At 33.9% G+C, this 18,142-nt stretch overlaps 1 protein-coding gene across 1 annotated transcript; it reads left to right on the plus strand.

Annotated features, from left to right (window-relative positions):
• The first annotated feature begins 10,295 nt into the window (after nucleotides 1–10,295).
• Nucleotides 10,296–12,321, plus strand: LOC123914712. The gene is made up of 2 exons (XM_045965893.1): nucleotides 10,296–11,889; nucleotides 12,296–12,321. Exons 1-2 carry the CDS (start codon nucleotides 10,296–10,298, stop codon nucleotides 12,319–12,321), a joined length of 1,620 nt encoding a protein of 539 aa, XP_045821849.1.
• The last annotated feature ends 5,821 nt before the right edge of the window (nucleotides 12,322–18,142 follow it).

Genomic DNA, 18,142 nt, shown 5'->3' on the forward strand with positions numbered 1-18,142 from the left:
TAAATAAAGGATTTTCAAAGCAATGAACAAAATAGTTCAAAAGATGATTCATCTACATAAAACATAAGTTAAGCTGTTCGCATCGATATACGACGGAATACAAACGATCCCCCGACTCGATGTTACAAAATACCAGAGCACTAATATACATCACAACCAAACTAAACTTAACAAACTATACAAAGGTAGCCTACACTAGCTCCTCACCAAAAGTGCTCCACACCAAAACGATCTGTAGCTAAAGCTCGTCGAGACCTCGACCTGAATACCTGAACCCCCAAAGGTCCAGCACATAACAAATAGGTAGAGAGTTAGTAAACATAATCACATACATACGAATATAGAAACGCACCTATATTCAACCTATCACGTATTACTAACTCACAAACATGCCTCAATAAGCAATACACCAGATAACACATAACACAATTACACAACCAGATAGTTTCACGTCGTCTCGGACAACACAAAGAACTCACATAACACATAACACATAATTGCACATTTACTCAAATGCGACTAATGCCAAACATTCAATTTCATGCCAACCTAGACACGACTAATGCATGTGGTACCATCTTCTTTATCAAGGAACTTACCATTGATATTCTTCTTTATTGGAGAAGTCCAATATCCTTCTTTATCAGACAAGTCTGATATCCCTAAATAATGCATGAATTTATGAATGTCATGCATTTACCAAACATATGATAATCACTTAGCACGAAGCTACTGCTCACTACATGGATAACATAATCCATTAAACTTCTTTATCAGACAAACTGATATTCTTCTTTATCGGACAACCCGATATACAAAATACATATACTTCTTTGACATTTTATATAAATGCCATCACACAACACAATTATTAAACATATAATAATTCAAAACCAAAACAGAACCATGTTACAAGTGCCTAGATACACTTATAAACATCAACAACAATTGCTGTCGCAGAGGCCTTCGCTAAGCGAGGGCTTAGCGAGACATGGCGAACCTTACCAGGAAGTCACCTACTCATGGCGAGCATTGGCGAGCTTCAGCGAACATGTTCGCTACAGCGAACTCCTGGTCGCTTAGCGAACTACACCAGAAAAATATCTGTTCTTGAGTTTCAATAAGGCGGTTTAACATTGAATCCAACCAAAAATTCATTCAAACATGTTATAAATTCTCTTAAACAACAATTCCAAGCATATATGATATCAAGGAACATTAATCATCCCTTCCAAACATCCAAATACATCAAACAATCAAAATCATGTCAATTTCTTGCAAAATAAGCAAAGTTGCATAAACATGCAAAACCATCATCAAACATATACATATTCCCTCCTAGATGTTCATTAAGCATACTAAGATGAAAATGACATGTTTATGATAAAGAAATTTCACCCAAACCCCAAAGAAATTGGGTGAGAGAGTTTGGGAATGGAGGCTAGACACCTCCCCTCTCTTGGATTACCCAAGCTTATGCTTAACCACTCTCACCTTGGATTGAATGATGATTCTTGGCCTCTAAACTCTTCTCCTTGCTCGTGTTCTTCTTCTTGCTCTCCTAGGGTTTTGCTCTTGCTTCTAAGCTTACAAATTTCTAACTTCTCATGAAAAATGAATTGTGATACTATTCATTGGTTTGACTTGGTTACTTATACCACTTCCTTAGTCATGAACCAAGCCCAATTGGCTTAGGCCCACTAAGCTTCTATCACACGCCCAAGCCCACTAACATGGCAAAGGTTTCGCTCACAAACTTATGTTCGCGATAAATAATTATACGTCGCGTAAATAAATATTTAACACTCACCCAAAATATATGCAAATATATAAAATATCGATTTACTAAAAATCGGGTCGTTACACTTATCCGACAGGTTTGTCGCTTGCGAACTTGTGTTTTATTATTGGATTAGCGCTTGTTTTTCCTTCACGCTTCCGTACTGCGTCACTGCTCAAAGTAACAAACTGTAGGTAGTATGCGTAAAGAGTAACTATGATCAAGGTAAGAATTATCTAGGGTAACTTTTAAAAGTACTATGGCGGTAATAAAGTTTAACTATGGTAAGTATAGTGAGTATGGATATGGCAGTAACAGTACTATACTAGTCAAATCTTCTTTTTTTTATGCAAAATAGGGAATTGAGATTAGCTTTCTGTCAATCTTATCACTTATGCAAAATTTCATTATTTTTTTATAAATAATTTGTATGTTGTAAATATTGGAGAAGAAAATAGGAATTAATTTTTCATGCAGTCAAAATTCAGTGTAGTCATGCAATTTGAAAAATTGAGATTGTTTGATTAAGATTGAATAAAAATATGTTGGTTTAAATTTTGATCTCAAATTTTATATATAATAAATAATTAAATTTGTCTTTATGATTTGTATTGTCCAAATTTGTCAAAAAAAAAATTTGGACAATACAAATCATTTTGAGATATTAATTGCATCTGACTATATTCTATTGTGACCACCTAGTCGAATCAAAAAATTCCGAAGTACTAATAACACATGCACTTCTTAATTCTTATTATTGTAAAGATTGTTGTCTGGTTTATGATAGCTATATAGTAAAGTAAGATCTAGGATTAGATCCCGTACTATTAAATATCATTCTTTCATTGGAGTTTCTCGGTAGATCTATAGGATTATTTTGATTTCCCTAATAATCCAGTGACACATCTGTTACATTTTCTGCCTTACATGAGAATTCAATATTCTTAGAAATTCTATATGATGTAATAATATCAAATAAACGTGGAAATTCTACTTAAGATCTGATATCAAATGAAAAATGTAAAAAAAAGTCTACATATCAAATTTCACCTCCAAAAACTTGCACAATACCAAATTGGTTTGTGTTGAAAAAATGTTAACTTATGGGGTATTCATATCCTTGCTATTGAAGAAAAAAAAAAAAAAAAATCCTTGCTATTGACAATTGCTGAAGCAAGTAACAAATGCTGGGAAGGAAATTTACAGTTGTCTTTGGTGTCGGGATCTGCCTCTCGGTGAAACAAGGTATATACGCCCATAAACCCACTGTCTACCAAGTCTTGAAACTGATCGCTGAAAATTGATAAAACGACATGTCAAGCAAATAGCAGGATCATCTTTTAGAGGGTACATTGTTTTGTTTTGGATGGTGGGAGAAAAAGAGGGACGAAACAAATATCATCTCTCTGTACTCGTCATTAAAATGGATTGCCAAAATTCGGTATAGTCATTTTACAATTTTCACTGATTAAATGGAATAAATAGCAGTCTAGTTATACAAACAGATATTTTGCAAAATGTCAATAAAATCTACACATCATTACCTCCACGTTGGTGCGAAATTCTAATAAGCATTCACACACATGACAATCTGTTCTGTGAGGTGAGTCAAAATTCCGGTCCATTCGCACAAATGCAAATACCTGAGTGAAAATCAATCCAAACCATTATGCTCGAGTTAAGTGTTATATGCGCCTCTCAAGCTGGACAGATACGAATACCAATTGAGTGAGAATAAGATGGAAAAGGAACAAAAGGTTTATATCTCACTGACTAACCTCTTCTCCACAATTTGGGCATGCACCTCTTGTTGGTGATTTTAGTATCAACAATGTATTTTGGTAGTTACTATAGGCCAATGCAATTATGCGTTAAGTTTGAAACGAGTCAGGGTAGTGCGGAGTGCACGCTCGTCAAGCCAAACGTGTAATTGAATACGAATAATTGAAACGGGGCGGGGTGCGGGGCAGCGCACTGCCGGGGTTCAAGGGACATGAATAGTCGTACCATTTCCCAACAGACATGACCGTTTGAATAGTCGTACCCTTTCCAACAGACATGACCGTTTGAATAGTCGTACCCTTTCCCAACAGACATGACCGTTTTTTCCGAAAAGGTGTGCCTGTTCGTTTTCTGTTATTGGTCTCCTATATAAGGAGTCATTTGGCCTCGGTTTTAAAGAACGAGAAAAAAAAAATTATTTCCTCTCTACATTCTGATCTGTTCTCTATTGTCAGAAACAGATTGCTCTTCGAGAATTATCCCCGCAAAGATTTCGTGAACCCAGACAAGAATAGGGTCGAAATACTTTGTTCGGAAAGTGAACGAACACGATTCTTCGAAGATATCCAGGATTATCATACCATATTTCTAACAAACGAACAAAGTATTTTTTCTGATAATCATGGCTGGAGGAGGAAACACCGTCAAGGAGATGACAAAAGTTTCGGAAAATTGGACAAGTTTCAAGGACAAGACTTCAGGCGTTGGCAGAAGAAGATGCATTTCATGTTGACAACGTTGAAGGTGGTGCACGTCCTGTCTACACCGATTCCAGAAATTGGGGAGGATGACACGGTTGAAAATCTGAGACGCCGATCAAAGTGGGAGAACGACGATTACATATGCAGAGGGCACATTCTTAACGGTATGTCTGATCCCTTATTTTATATTTACCAAAATGTGGAATCTGCAAAGGAATTGTGGGATTGTCTCGAAGCCAAGTACATGGCAGATGACTCATCCAGTAAAAAGTTCCTGGTGACCGATTTCAACAATTACAAAATGGTTGAATCGAGGTCTGTCATGAAACAATTCAATGAACTCCTCCGAATCCTTGGACAGTTCACACAACATGGATTGAAGATGGATGAAACAATATCTGTCTCAAGCATCATAGATAAGTTGCCTCCTTCATGGAAGGATTTCAAACACAATCTGAAACATGGAAAAGACGAACTGTCTTTGATCCAACTTGGAAGTCACTTGCGCATAGAGGAATCTCTACGAGCGCATGAGGATAACAAAGGAAAAGGCAAAGAAATTGCTGGACCCTCGGTTAATATGATCAAAGAGGGTGGTAAGAACGATAACAACAAAAACAAAGGAAAGAAGCGTGCTTTCAATAACAAAAAGGGCAATTTCGGTGTTAAGAAGAAACCGAAACTAGAATGCTGGAAGTGCGGCAAAACAGGTCACTTCAAGAAGGATTGCCGCTTCGGCAAAAAGCACGACAACGCGAACGCAAGTGGTTCAGGAAAGGGGTCTAAGGACAAATCCGAAAACCAAGGTCAGAAATCAATTTGTGATTTGAATAGTTTGATTAAACATTCGGTTTCACTAACTTCTGAGGCATTTTATGTGCAGGATGATGCTATCGCGTGGTGGATTGATTCTGGCGCCACAACACATGTTTGCAAGGATCGTTTCTGGTTCAAGACTTTTATTCCAGTGGAAGATGGTTCTGTTCTATACATGGGAGATGATCACTTCGCTCCCGTTGAAGGCAAAGGAAACGTGGTGCTAGAATTCAGTTCTGGAAAGACTATTACTTTGTTTAATGTATTGTATGTTCATAAGTTACGTAAGAATTTAATTTCTGGTCCTGTATTGAATAAGCTTGGATACAAGCAAGTGTGTGAATCCGATAAATATATTTTATCGAAGTCTGGTGTGTTTGTAGGATTTGGATATTATAATAATGGAATGTTTATGATGAATTTGAATGGAGTTCCTAAAGATTCTGGTTCGATATTTATGTCTTCTTCGAATGTTATCAATTTTTCGTTATGGCATGCTCGTTTAGGACATGTAAATTATAAAAGAATGCATGAAATGTCTAAAGACGATTTAATTCCTGTTTTTAATGAAAATAATGAAAAGTGTAAAACTTGCATGTTAACAAAGATCACTAGGCAACCTTTTAAAAATATAACAAGAAAATCTGTTATACTTGAATTGATACATAGTGATTTATGTGATTTGCATGCTACTCCATCACTAGGGCATAAAAAGTATCTTATCACTTTCATAGATGATGCATCTAGATTCTGCTATGTTTATTTATTGCATGCTAAGGACGAAGCTTTAGATAATTTCAGAATTTATAAAACTGAATTTGAACTGCAACAGAATGTGATGATTAAAACATTACGTACGGATAGAGGTGGTGAATATTATGATCCTGTATTTTTCCAATCCGTCGGAATCATTCATGAGACTACGACACCTTATACACCTCAACAAAATGGTGTGGCTGAAAGGAAAAATAGAGCTCTTAAAGAAATGGTGAATGTCATGTTATCTTACTCTGGTTTAAGTGAAGGGTTTTGGGGAGAAGCCATGTTAACGGCTTGCTATTTGTTAAATAGGGTTCCTAATAAAAGGAATAAGACTACCCCATATGAACTTTGGTATAAGAAACGACCCAACTTAAACTTTCTACGTGTTTGGGGTTGCAAGGCCGTGGTTAGACTCCCGGATCCTAAAAGGAAAACTTTGGGTGAAAAGGGTGTAGCTTGCATCTTTGTTGGATATGCTGAGCATTCCAATGCTTATAGGTTTTATGTTATAGAACCTAATGACTCGATCTCTATTAACACAATTATAGAATCGAGAGATGCGATATTTGATGAGAATTGTTTCTCTTCTACACCTAGACCAAAGGACCTTATACCAAAGTTGGATGAATCTCTAAAGGATGATCATTCAAATGAAGTAGCAAGTGAGACATTCGAACCTCGTAAAAGCAAAAGAGCTAGAAAAGCTAAATCTTATGGTTCTGATTTTCAACTATATTTAGTTGAGGGATCAAAGGACCAGATTGATACACAATACTATTATTGTTATAGTATAGAAGAGGATCCAAGAACGTATGATGAAGCTGTGAAATCTCGAGATTCTGTGTTTTGGAAAGAAGCAATTGATGAAGAGATTGGTTCTATCATGGAAAATAATACTTGGGTATTATCTGATTTACCACCTGGTTGCAAACCATTGGGTTGCAAATGGATCTTCAAAAGGAAGATGAAAGTCGATGGTACAATTGACAAGTTTAAGGCTAGATTGGTTATCCAAGGCTTTAGACAAAAAGAAGGGATTGATTACTTCGATACCTATGCTCCAGTTGCTCGTATCACTACTATTAGATTGTTGATTGCCTTGGCGGCTATTCATAATCTAGTAATTCATCAAATGGATGTCAAAACAGCATTTCTGAATGGTGATTTGGAAGAAGAAGTGTATATGAAGCAACCTGAAGGATTTGTAATGCCTGGTAATGAGCATAAAGTGTGTAAGCTAGTTAAGTCATTGTATGGGCTGAAACAAGCTCCGAAGCAGTGGCATCAAAAGTTTGATGAGGTTGTTTTGTCTAATGGTTTCATTCTAAACCAAGTTGACAAATGTGTATATAGCAAATTTGATACATCCGGTAAAGGAGTTTTCATTTGTCTATATGTTGATGACATGTTGATTTTTGGCACCGACCAAAATCAAGTTGATAAAACAAAGAATTTCTTGTCATCAAAGTTCTCCATGAAAGATATGGGAGAAGCGGACGTTATTCTTGGTATTAAGATTAAACGGGAGAATAAGGGGATTGTAATTACACAATCTCATTACATTGAGAAAATACTCAAGAAGTTCAATTATGAAAATTGTTCTCCAGTAAGTACTCCCATGGATCTGGGAGAAAAGCTTATGCCAAATACAGGTAAACCTGTGGATCAACTCGAATACTATAGGCTCCTTGATGTATGCTATGATTAGCACTAGACCAGATATTGCTTATGCGGTTGGAAAGTTGAGCAGATTTACTAGTAATCCTAGTAGACATCATTGGCATGCGATAACTAGGGTATTTAAGTACTTGAAGGGTACTATGAATTATGGATTGTCATATATGGGATTTCCTTCGCTATTAGAGGGTTATTCGGATGCTAGTTGGATAAATAATGTTGAAGATTCATCCTCTACAAGTGGATGGGTGTTCTTGCTTGGGGGAGGTGCCATCTCATGGGCTTCCAAGAAGCAAACATGTATAACTAGTTCCACAATGGAATCTGAGTTTGTAGCATTAGCTGTTGCTGGTAAAGAAGCAGAATGGCTAAGGAACTTGGTATATGAGATTCCAATATGGCCTAAACCGATATCACCAATTTCTATCCGTTGTGATAGCAGTGCCACACTGGCTAAAGCATATAGTCAAATATACAATGGAAAGTCTAGACATTTGGGTATTAGACATAGTATGATTAGGGAATTAATCATGAATGGGGTGATATCTATCTATTGAGTTTGTTCGGTCGCAACAAAACTTAGCTGACCACTTGACGAAGGGGTTAGCTAGAGACTTAGTGAAAAAGTCGGTAATTGGGATGAGATTAAAGTCCATTTAAATCTATTAGCTATGATATACCCAATTCCCTTCTAATACAACGTTAGAAGCAGAATTCAATGTGGAAAGATCATAATTAAAGATTGGAGCAATTGTGTTAATCTTCCCAAGGTATGTGCTCAGACCTGCAAGTGATGGTTAGGTTAAAGTATATCTTTTTAATGGTTCTTTTGAAAAATTGCAAATGCAGGTGCAAGATTAAAAAGGATCACCTATGTAAGCATGAAGTTTTGCCGCTTCAAGAAGCTTGGACTTGGCTTCCTATATGCTTATTAATGGATAAGGACACATGGCTTGTAAAGTGTCAAGTATGAATAGTAGAGTATTGTAAGAAACATATGTGTACTATATCTTCAGATATTCAAATGGATTGACGGGTTCAATCATTGTGACACCCCGATTTTCGAGTATTTGGAATGTGTATTTGTACTAAGATGAAAATTCAATCGCAAGACATTTTCATTTATGCATCTGTTTGATCGTTATATCTGTAAGTAAATCAAGGATTATACTAAAATGGGGGGAGTTTGTTGGTGATTTTAGTATCAACAATGTATTTTGGTAGTAATGTGATTTACTATAGGCCAATGCAATTATGCGTTAAGTTTGAAACGAGTCAGGGTAGTGCGGAGTGCACGCTCGTCAAGCCAAACGTGTAATTGAATACGAATAATTGAAACGGGGCGGGGTGCGGGGCAGCGCACTGCCGGGGTTCAAGGGACATGAATAGTCGTACCCTTTCCCAACAGACATGACCGTTTGAATAGTCGTACCCTTTCCAACAGACATGACCGTTTGAATAGTCGTACCCTTTCCCAACAGACATGACCGTTTTTTCCGAAAAGGTGTGCCTGTTCGTTTTCTGTTATTGGTCTCCTATATAAGGAGTCATTTAGCCTCGGTTTTAAAGAACGAGAAAAAAAAATTACTTCCTCTCTACATTCTGATCTGTTCTCTATTGTCAGAAACAGATTGCTCTTCGAGAATTATCCCCGCAAAGATTTCGTGAACCCAGACAAGAATAGGGTCGAAATACTTTGTTCGGAAAGTGAACGAACACGATTCTTCGAAGATATCCAGGATTATCATACCATATTTCTAACACCTCTTAGTGCTGCCAAATCATTCCTCCATAGGCCATGAAGTACCTTAACTGTACAAATTGATATTTAATAAATTACATATACATAAGTAGCGGCAATGTGAGGAATGATTGATTGTTTTTTTTAGGCTACGGAAAGAAAACTCTCCAATTACCAATTGAACCAAACTTGCCAAATATAAGGGCTTGGCATTTGAGTTGAGTTGAGATGTTGTTCTGACTTTGAGTACAAATTTGGAAATTAAAGCATCAAATAGTGAAGAGGAATAACAGCAAAAATTGTTACCCGAAGCTGAAGCAACTTGATACGATTATGAGTTCCCTAAACATGTGGAAGGAAACTCATAAAAAATGCACAAAAAATATTTGGATGAAGATGCTTGAGCCCAACTTGAAGCCCATTTCACAAGATAAGAAGCATCTTTGGGCTGATTTATGGTCTAATAATATTGGACTAAATAGAAAACAATTAAGTCCAATTTTCTTTATTTTTATTGTAATTTTCGTTTTTGGTATTATGAGGGTTTTTAGATGACCTTTAGTTGCTCCCTAGACTCTCTAGATGCTTCCTAGTGGTGCACTAAGTCATTATAGTGGCTAGTGGGAATTTATAAGCATGTTAGTGGGAATTTTCTAAGTCCTATGGTGAATGTATGGTAGTGGACAATAAATCATATTATGTAAGAATATGCTATAAATATGACTATCATGTACTTTTCAAAGGAACTGGGGAATATAATCTAATTTGAGAGTTTCTCTTGTGAGAACTTTTTCTTTGTTCTTGTGATAAGAACATTGTTCTTGAGATAAGAACTTTATAGTGTTGGTTCTACCGGCAGGTCGCGGTTAGGGTCGCACTTTCTTTGATGACTTTGGTTCTACCGGCAGGTCGCGGTTAGGGTCAAGTTCCTCTTTTACCTGTTTTCAAGACGATCCTAAGCGGTCGCATATCAGTTGGTATCAGAGCTTCGGCTCTTGAAATCAGAGTTAAAAAAAAAAGTTTGAGCAATTTAATCATGAGTGGAGGAGGAGATGACAATGAATTTGATCTTAAATCATTTGCGGCGGCTGTCACCCAACAACTCCAAGCTTTAAACACGAGAATGGATAGCTTTCAACAATCGAGCCGAACTAACAGTCGAAGACATCCAAGTTCAGAGGAAGATGAGTATTCCGATAGAAGAAGTAATGAAAGGAGGCAAAGAGCTGAATCAAGAAGAGATAGTCATGTGGGAAGCGTTAAGATGACGATTCCTTCATTCAAAGGTAAGAATGATCCTGAACTATATTTAGAGTGGGAGAGAAAGATTGAACATGTGTTTGATTGTCACAATTATTCTGAAGAGAAAAAAATTAAACTAGCCGTTGTTGAATTCACTGATTATGCTAGTATTTGGTGGGATCAACTTGTTACTAGTAGGAGGAGAAATGGGGAGAGGCAAATCAATACATGGAATGAGATGAAAATTGTCATGAGGAAAAGATTTGTACCTAGTCACTATTATAGAGATTTGTATAGAAAATTGCAAACTTTAACACAAGGGTCCATGAGTGTTGAGGATTATTACAAGGAGATGGAAATAGCCATGATTAAAGCCAATATTGAAGAAGATCGTGAGGCAACTATGGCTAGATTCATTGCAGGATTAAATAAAGAAATAGCTGATGTGGTAGAATTACAATACTATGTGGAGATGGAAGATTTATTGCACAAAGCTATTCAAGTGGAAAGACAATTGAGAGCTAAGAATACTTCTAAGTTTTCTTCTAGTTCTTCATGGAAATCAAATTTGCAAAACAACAAATTCTTCTTAGAGTCAAAAGAAGATGCAAGGGACAAAAACTCATCTGCTCCACTTAAAGGTAAATTGGAAACAAGCTCATCGTCTAGGTCTCGAGATATGAATTGTTACAGGTGTAAAGGAATTGGTCATTATGCTGTTGATTGTCCAAACAAAAGAGCTATGACATTGTTGGATAATGGAGACATAAAGAGTGAGGGCTCTAATGATGATGGAGTGCCTTCCTTAGAGGATTGTAGTGATGTTGATGTTGCTGAACCTGTGAGTGGAGAAGTCCTTGTCACTAGGAGAGCTCTTAATATGCAGCCTAAGATAGGAGGTGATGAAGAGCAGCGTGAGCATATTTTCCATACGAGATGCCACATAAATGACAAGGTATGTAGTTTAATCATTGACGGTGGAAGTTGTACTAATGTAGCAAGCACTTTATTGGTTGAGAAATTGAGTTTGCCCACTTTGAAACATTCTAATCCATATAGACTTCGGTGGTTGAATGATTGTGGAGACATAAATGTGACTAAGCAAGTGATGATTTCTTTTTCCATTGGTAAATACAAGGATGAAGTTCTTTGTGATGTAGCACCAATGCATGCTGGACATTTACTTCTTGGGCGTCCGTGGCAATTTGATAGAAAAGTTAAGCATGATGGATACAAAAATAGATATACCCTTGTTTTGAACAATCACAACATTGTTTTAACACCACTTCAACCTGCTGAGGCCTATGCTGATCAAATCAGAATTTCAAGAGAGTGTTCGGATTTGAGGACAAATCCTCTTGAAGAGGGAGAGAATGATACGATTATGAGTTCCCTAAACATGTGGAAGGAAACTTATAAAAAATGCACAAAAAATATTTGGATGAAGATGCTTGAGACCAACTTGAAGCCCATTTCACATGATAAGAAGCATCTTTGGGCTGATTTATGGTCTAATAATATTGGACTAAATAGAAAACAATTAAGTCCAATTTTCTTTATTTTTATTGTAATTTTCGTTTTTGGTATTATGAAGGTTTTTAGATGACCTTTAGTTGCTCCCTAGACTCTCTAGATGCTTCCTAGTGGTGCACTAAGTCATTATAGTGGCTAGTGGGAATTTATAAGCATGTTAGTGGGAATTTTCTAAGTCATATGGTGAATGTATGGTAGTGGACAATAAATCATATTATGTAAGAATATGCTATAAATAGGACTATCATGTACTTTTCAAAGGAACTGGGGAATATAATCTAATTTGAGAGTTTCTCTTGTGAGGACTTTTTCTTTGTTCTTGTGATAAGAACATTGTTCTTGAGATAAGAACTTTATAGTGTTGGTTCTACCGGCAGGTCGCGGTTAGGGTCGCACTTTCTTTGATAACTTTGGTTCTACCGGCAGGTCGCGGTTAGGGTCAAGTTCCTCTATATCTTGATAACTTTGGTTCTACCGGCAGGTCGCGGTTAGGGTCAAGTTCCTCTTTTACCTGTTTTCAAGACGATCCTAAGCGGTCGCTTATCACAACTGGGTACCCGATGACAAATCCCAGCACAATGAACAAAATGCTATTCACCGAGCCCAGAAACTCGAATGCAGATGCCTCGCTTCTATATGATAATCCTGAATCAAATGCATCTTGATAAGCCATGCCAACGGTGTATGATATAGGCCCAAGACACGCTAAACTTCCAAATGCAAGGAACACGGTCGATGTACTAGCTAATGCAAGAACCATAGACAGATCTTCCTGCCTTAAAGTTAAGAGCAAATCACTCAATATTATATAGTAAAGAAACCAAGAAAAAAGACAGATGAGAGTAGAAAAAATGATATTCCTACCTTACTGAGGATGCTCATGCTTTTGATTACGCGACTTAGTTATGTGATTACTCAATATACTCTTTTAAAGAGCTTAATTAAGTGCATATTCATAGCTACTATAGGGAGTACATTGAAATAAACTAAAAACAACTTATAGACATGTCATAAGTTATTTGTATAAATGTATTCAATTCAAACACTAATTCAAATTATTAGTATTTTGTGAGATAAAATGTAAACGAAGATAAGCTTTTCCATGTATCCCCTAGATATATAGCAACTTTAGACACCGAATAGAATAGAAACAGTACATCATCATGATCATATATTGCACAGAATCCTAACATTCTCAGCCACATAAAGAGTCAACAAATTACCTCGGCATCAGCATATGTTGATTGCCTCCTGATACTGCATCGAGGATACTTGACAACTGACTTTGAACCAAACCATCTTAGCTTTAACTGTTTCCATAGGGGGAAAAAAATTACATTAACATTTGTAAGTTAATAAGAACTACATTATATATCCCGAATAATGAATAAATTAAGACCATGTTTGGATAAACAGCTTAATTTGCAGCTTATAGGATAAACGCTTATGTATAAGCTATTTATATATAATAAGAAATAAAAAGTTAAATTGTTTCGTATAAGCTATAAGTTGTTTTCATAATTTCAAATAAGTCAATCCAAACATGCCGTGTATAAATAGTAAAGGAAGATTGATACTTCTACTCTATCAATGTTATGAACAACTTTTTGGTTGTTCATAACTTGAAGAGATAATTGCTTAAATCTACTAACAAACTACACTAAATATAAAATAACAAACTTCTTCATTCATTTTGCTTGATTATTACATGCACCCAATGTCAAAATATATATATAGCTAACAAACTAATCAATGACTCATCATTATTCTAGAACATGAATAATCACATACAATTGAGTAATGCACTTTGGGCCTATTTAATCTCTAATAATCACATACAATTGAGTAATGCATTTTGAAACCTAAAATGCATGTTTGATTGTTAGTCACATCATGTTAAAGTTAATTTCTTTGTTGACATATATTCACATGGTGTTTGTATTATGTTATAAATAAACTTTTTTATTAAAAATGTGTAATAGTTTAATAGTATTGTATTTTTTAAAATTATATACATATGTAATTTATACAATAATATATATAAAATAAATAAATATATATTATGCGGGTATGGGGCGGGGTGGGTATTAAGGTACCCGTACCCGCACCCGCACCCATACACGTTCATTTTTGCAGGTAATTACTCATACTCGTGCCTGTACCCAAAATGCGGGTTTTTACCCTACCCGTTATGGGTATTTTTTGCCGTGTTGGTGTTAAATTATTAATTATTAAGTTGAAAGATATAAAATTTTCACTTTTGAATCATGTGATTCTAGCTAATAAGTTGAACCAATTCTTATCGATTGAGCCAAGTTCAATTCGACTCGACTGATTTTCAGTTTGACGATGGACCATGTTTTATAACGGTTAGATTCAATTAGTTCACACATTGATTTGGTAGAATTTAAACGCTGGATTATTTATTTGCATAAGATGTTTCGCATAAGTTTAAGAATAAGTCAATTCAAATGGGAGTTATGTATGTTCACATCAACTAAAATATTGCCAAGTCAAAATTCTGGTCAAAATTAAGAGATGAACAAAATTCCAAAATAAAAAATAAATAAAAGGACCAAAATCTTATATAAACAAATAGACAGGACTAGATTATAAAATAAAACAGATCTAACTTTGCATAGTGAGTTTTCTGGTTTTGGTTTCACTTTTTGGTTGATTACTAATATAAATTTAAATATTGAAACTGAAATTTAAATACGTTTACATAACATTTTTTAGGGACAGATCTAGAAATTTAGGTAACATAATATATATTCGAGATAATTACATATGAATGAATGATAAACATGTAATAAATTGTACCGCTAAATTTTTATTTGGAAGACAAAACCAATCCTTTAAAAACTACACACAATATTGTGATGTTTGACCTTTTGAACTGTTTTTAGAACATCCACAATTTCTAGTGTTAGAAAGTCAAAAATGTCAAAAACAAATGTTATAAAAATATGTTGACTGTTAGAACACATGTTTGACCACTTTGCTTGAAACGACAAGTGGGAAAACTACAATCAAATTCACAGAAACATATTTTCCTCCTATCCATTCATACACCAGAACATTCGTCAATTGAAGTGTTGATCTCCCCTCTTGTGGGTCGGTCAATAAGTTCAAATGCGCCTCTTCATAGATATTCCCGCATGTCTAAAATTATCGAAAGAACATCCCTAACCAAGTCAAGCCTATATTTGAAGCCATAAAGCTTCCTATAATGAGTTGTTCCCAAAAGTATCTAAGCACGCCTTACGGGAAACAAGACAAATCTCACCAATAGGAAATAATGAAATCATGATGCAGTATTTAAGGATAACTAGTATAACTTACCCGTGCAAATGCACGGGTTAATGTTCAATGATAAATATAGATATTTTTTTGACACATGAAAAATATGGATTATTAAATTTTCAATATTTTATGGTTTTTTTAATTATTTGTAAAATTAATTTTATATTTAATGTAATAATTTATTTAAATATGATAAATGATCCAAATTTTGGAGATTTTAAGGAGAAATGGTAGAACGGAGAGTGATACTCCACTCCCCGTTCCCAACCCACATGTTCGTATATTTGTTCTTTTATTTTCATAAAAAAATGTCATTAAGCAAAAACTAATCCAACGGTTAATATATATTAGTTCTTAATCGTCATCTCTCTCCTTTAGACATTTGTTTTCTTCTGGAGTATTTTAGCCCATGTCCCCGTGTGAAAAAATTTCACATTTGTGTAATGAACAGTAGAATTATTTGTCATTTGCTTGACACAAAAAAAAAATTATATCATTTTTTTTATGCATATCTCATTTGTTAATGGTGCAAATTTTAAAAAATTTATCTATTTGTTTATCTTACAGTGATGTTTGGAAAATAAAAACAAAGTAATACATGATATTATTACTTTTAATTCTTTCTTTTTTTATATATAAAATCATTACTTTCCTTACTTTCAATTGATATTTATCGTATTTTTTATATAATAAAATCTACAAATGTATGTCTCACCCCGTGTAAGTTATTTTTTGCTTAATACCTCCATGTAGATTATTTTTTTTATCAATACCCCCTATTGTAATATTATGTTTGGTATAAATCACTATGTAACTTTTTTTATTAATAAAATTAATAAAATAATAAAATAAAATAGAAAAATAATCTATGAAATCAATTACTTCATTCCTTTTATATTTCAGACAATCACACCATTTTCTCTGTTCGATAAGTATGAAGTTTAAGAATAACTTTTTTTGTGAACAATTAAATTACTATTTTTATTTTTTTTTATATTCCTTTTAAGGTGAGTATTTTTGTTCAGCGATTCTTAAGCCTTCAATTTTGTTTCGAAACATATTAAGCCTTCAATTTCTCAGTTCCACATTTGGCCAATTCGTTCTATATAATTTTTTTTGATAAGCAATTCGTTCTATAGTATAGTCCCTCGAGGAGTTTCTATTATTTTATCAGTATATTTGTTAAATATCACATGAAAAATTAGACAAACAAAAAAATAATGAGTAAAAAAAAGAGTATAACATTTATTAATAATAGTAAAAAAAAACATTTATAAGCATGATTTACACCAATAAAAAATAATATGAACAAAAAGTGTTTTTTAATAAGTAAACATGATTAAAAAAATGACAATAAAATATAAAAAAAATATAAATAAATACTTAAAACTCTAACATCAGTTGATAATACCTAATCCTAATTTGAATAACGAACAATATGTTCTTCTGTATGGACCTGCTAATAAAAAATTATAGCTCAAAATTAGTATAATTATGATTAATCATAAACATCATTTAAATACAAAGCTTATATATGTAAAAAAAATGCATATAACATCTTCCAAAATAAGAAAATAGAACAACAAAAAAGTTGAAGATTATCTCCTTGTAAGCACAAAAAAACGGGCACCTGCTGTAAAATAAGAAAAGAATATTATCTCCTTGTAGGCACAAAAAAGGATAGCATCAAAATACAAAAATATACTATATAATATTAAACTTGAAAAAAAAAACATGGAAAGAAGAAAATAGAACAACGAAAAAGTTGAAGGAAATGAGAGTGAAATAACCCAAAAAAAGAATAGAGATAAAAGATTGCAAAAAGTATAATTTTGAATTGCAATAGTGTGTGAAATCGGTTGCAAATCACAGCTATTTATATTAATAGAATGAAGATCGAAATTATAAATGTCATTTAATAGCAATTATCTAATCGACAAATTATGGGACAAAATGACTTTGTTTCTAAAATATAATATAATAATAATAATGTAATAATAATAATAATAATAATAATAATAATAATGAATAAAATATCAAATAATCAAATTAGAAGTAAAAATTGACATTGTCATTAAAAAAATTGAAATGTATTCAATTGTTTCCTTTTGAATGATTATTTTTGAATTAGCATTAAATTTTGATTGAGAATGACACCAAAAAAAGTAAAAATTGACATTGTCATTAAAAAAATTGAAATGTATTCAATTGTTTCATTTTGAATGATTATTTTTGAATTAACATTAAATTTTGATTGAGAAGGACACCAAAAAAAAAATTTCTTATATGAGTACATACATTACATAATTTCTATTGAAGTTCTCAAAGGTTGCCACATAGGAAAACATGCTCTCACAAGTTGCCACATAGATTATGATAAATGAGAGGATGCCACATATGAAAGTGATCAAGAGAGAGAAACTCATAAACATATAAATAATAGATATGATACTCTACCGATGACATGTGTGCTTGTCTAACCCGTCGATGGAGATAGGTGAAAGAAATCCTGAGCATATGCTGCTATCAAACACCCAAAAACTACTTTTTGTATTGTGATCTTATCAAAATCAATTTTCATGTTCTGAACAATTTTACTAAAAAGGCATTCGAAAAAAAAAAAACAAATTCAAGAATTTTTTTATTTTTTATTTTTTATTATGGAACTCAAGTCTCTTTCCAGTAGCACAACACGTGTGATTGATATCAATTACTTTAGCTTGACCTATATGTTGACGTTGTGCATCTTATTCTTCTCTGATTGGAAAGTTTAATATATAGATTATTAACGCATTAGCTTAG

Source organism: Trifolium pratense, linkage group LG3, assembly GCF_020283565.1.
Source record: "Trifolium pratense cultivar HEN17-A07 linkage group LG3, ARS_RC_1.1, whole genome shotgun sequence".
Lineage (NCBI taxonomy): Eukaryota > Viridiplantae > Streptophyta > Magnoliopsida > Fabales > Fabaceae > Trifolium > Trifolium pratense.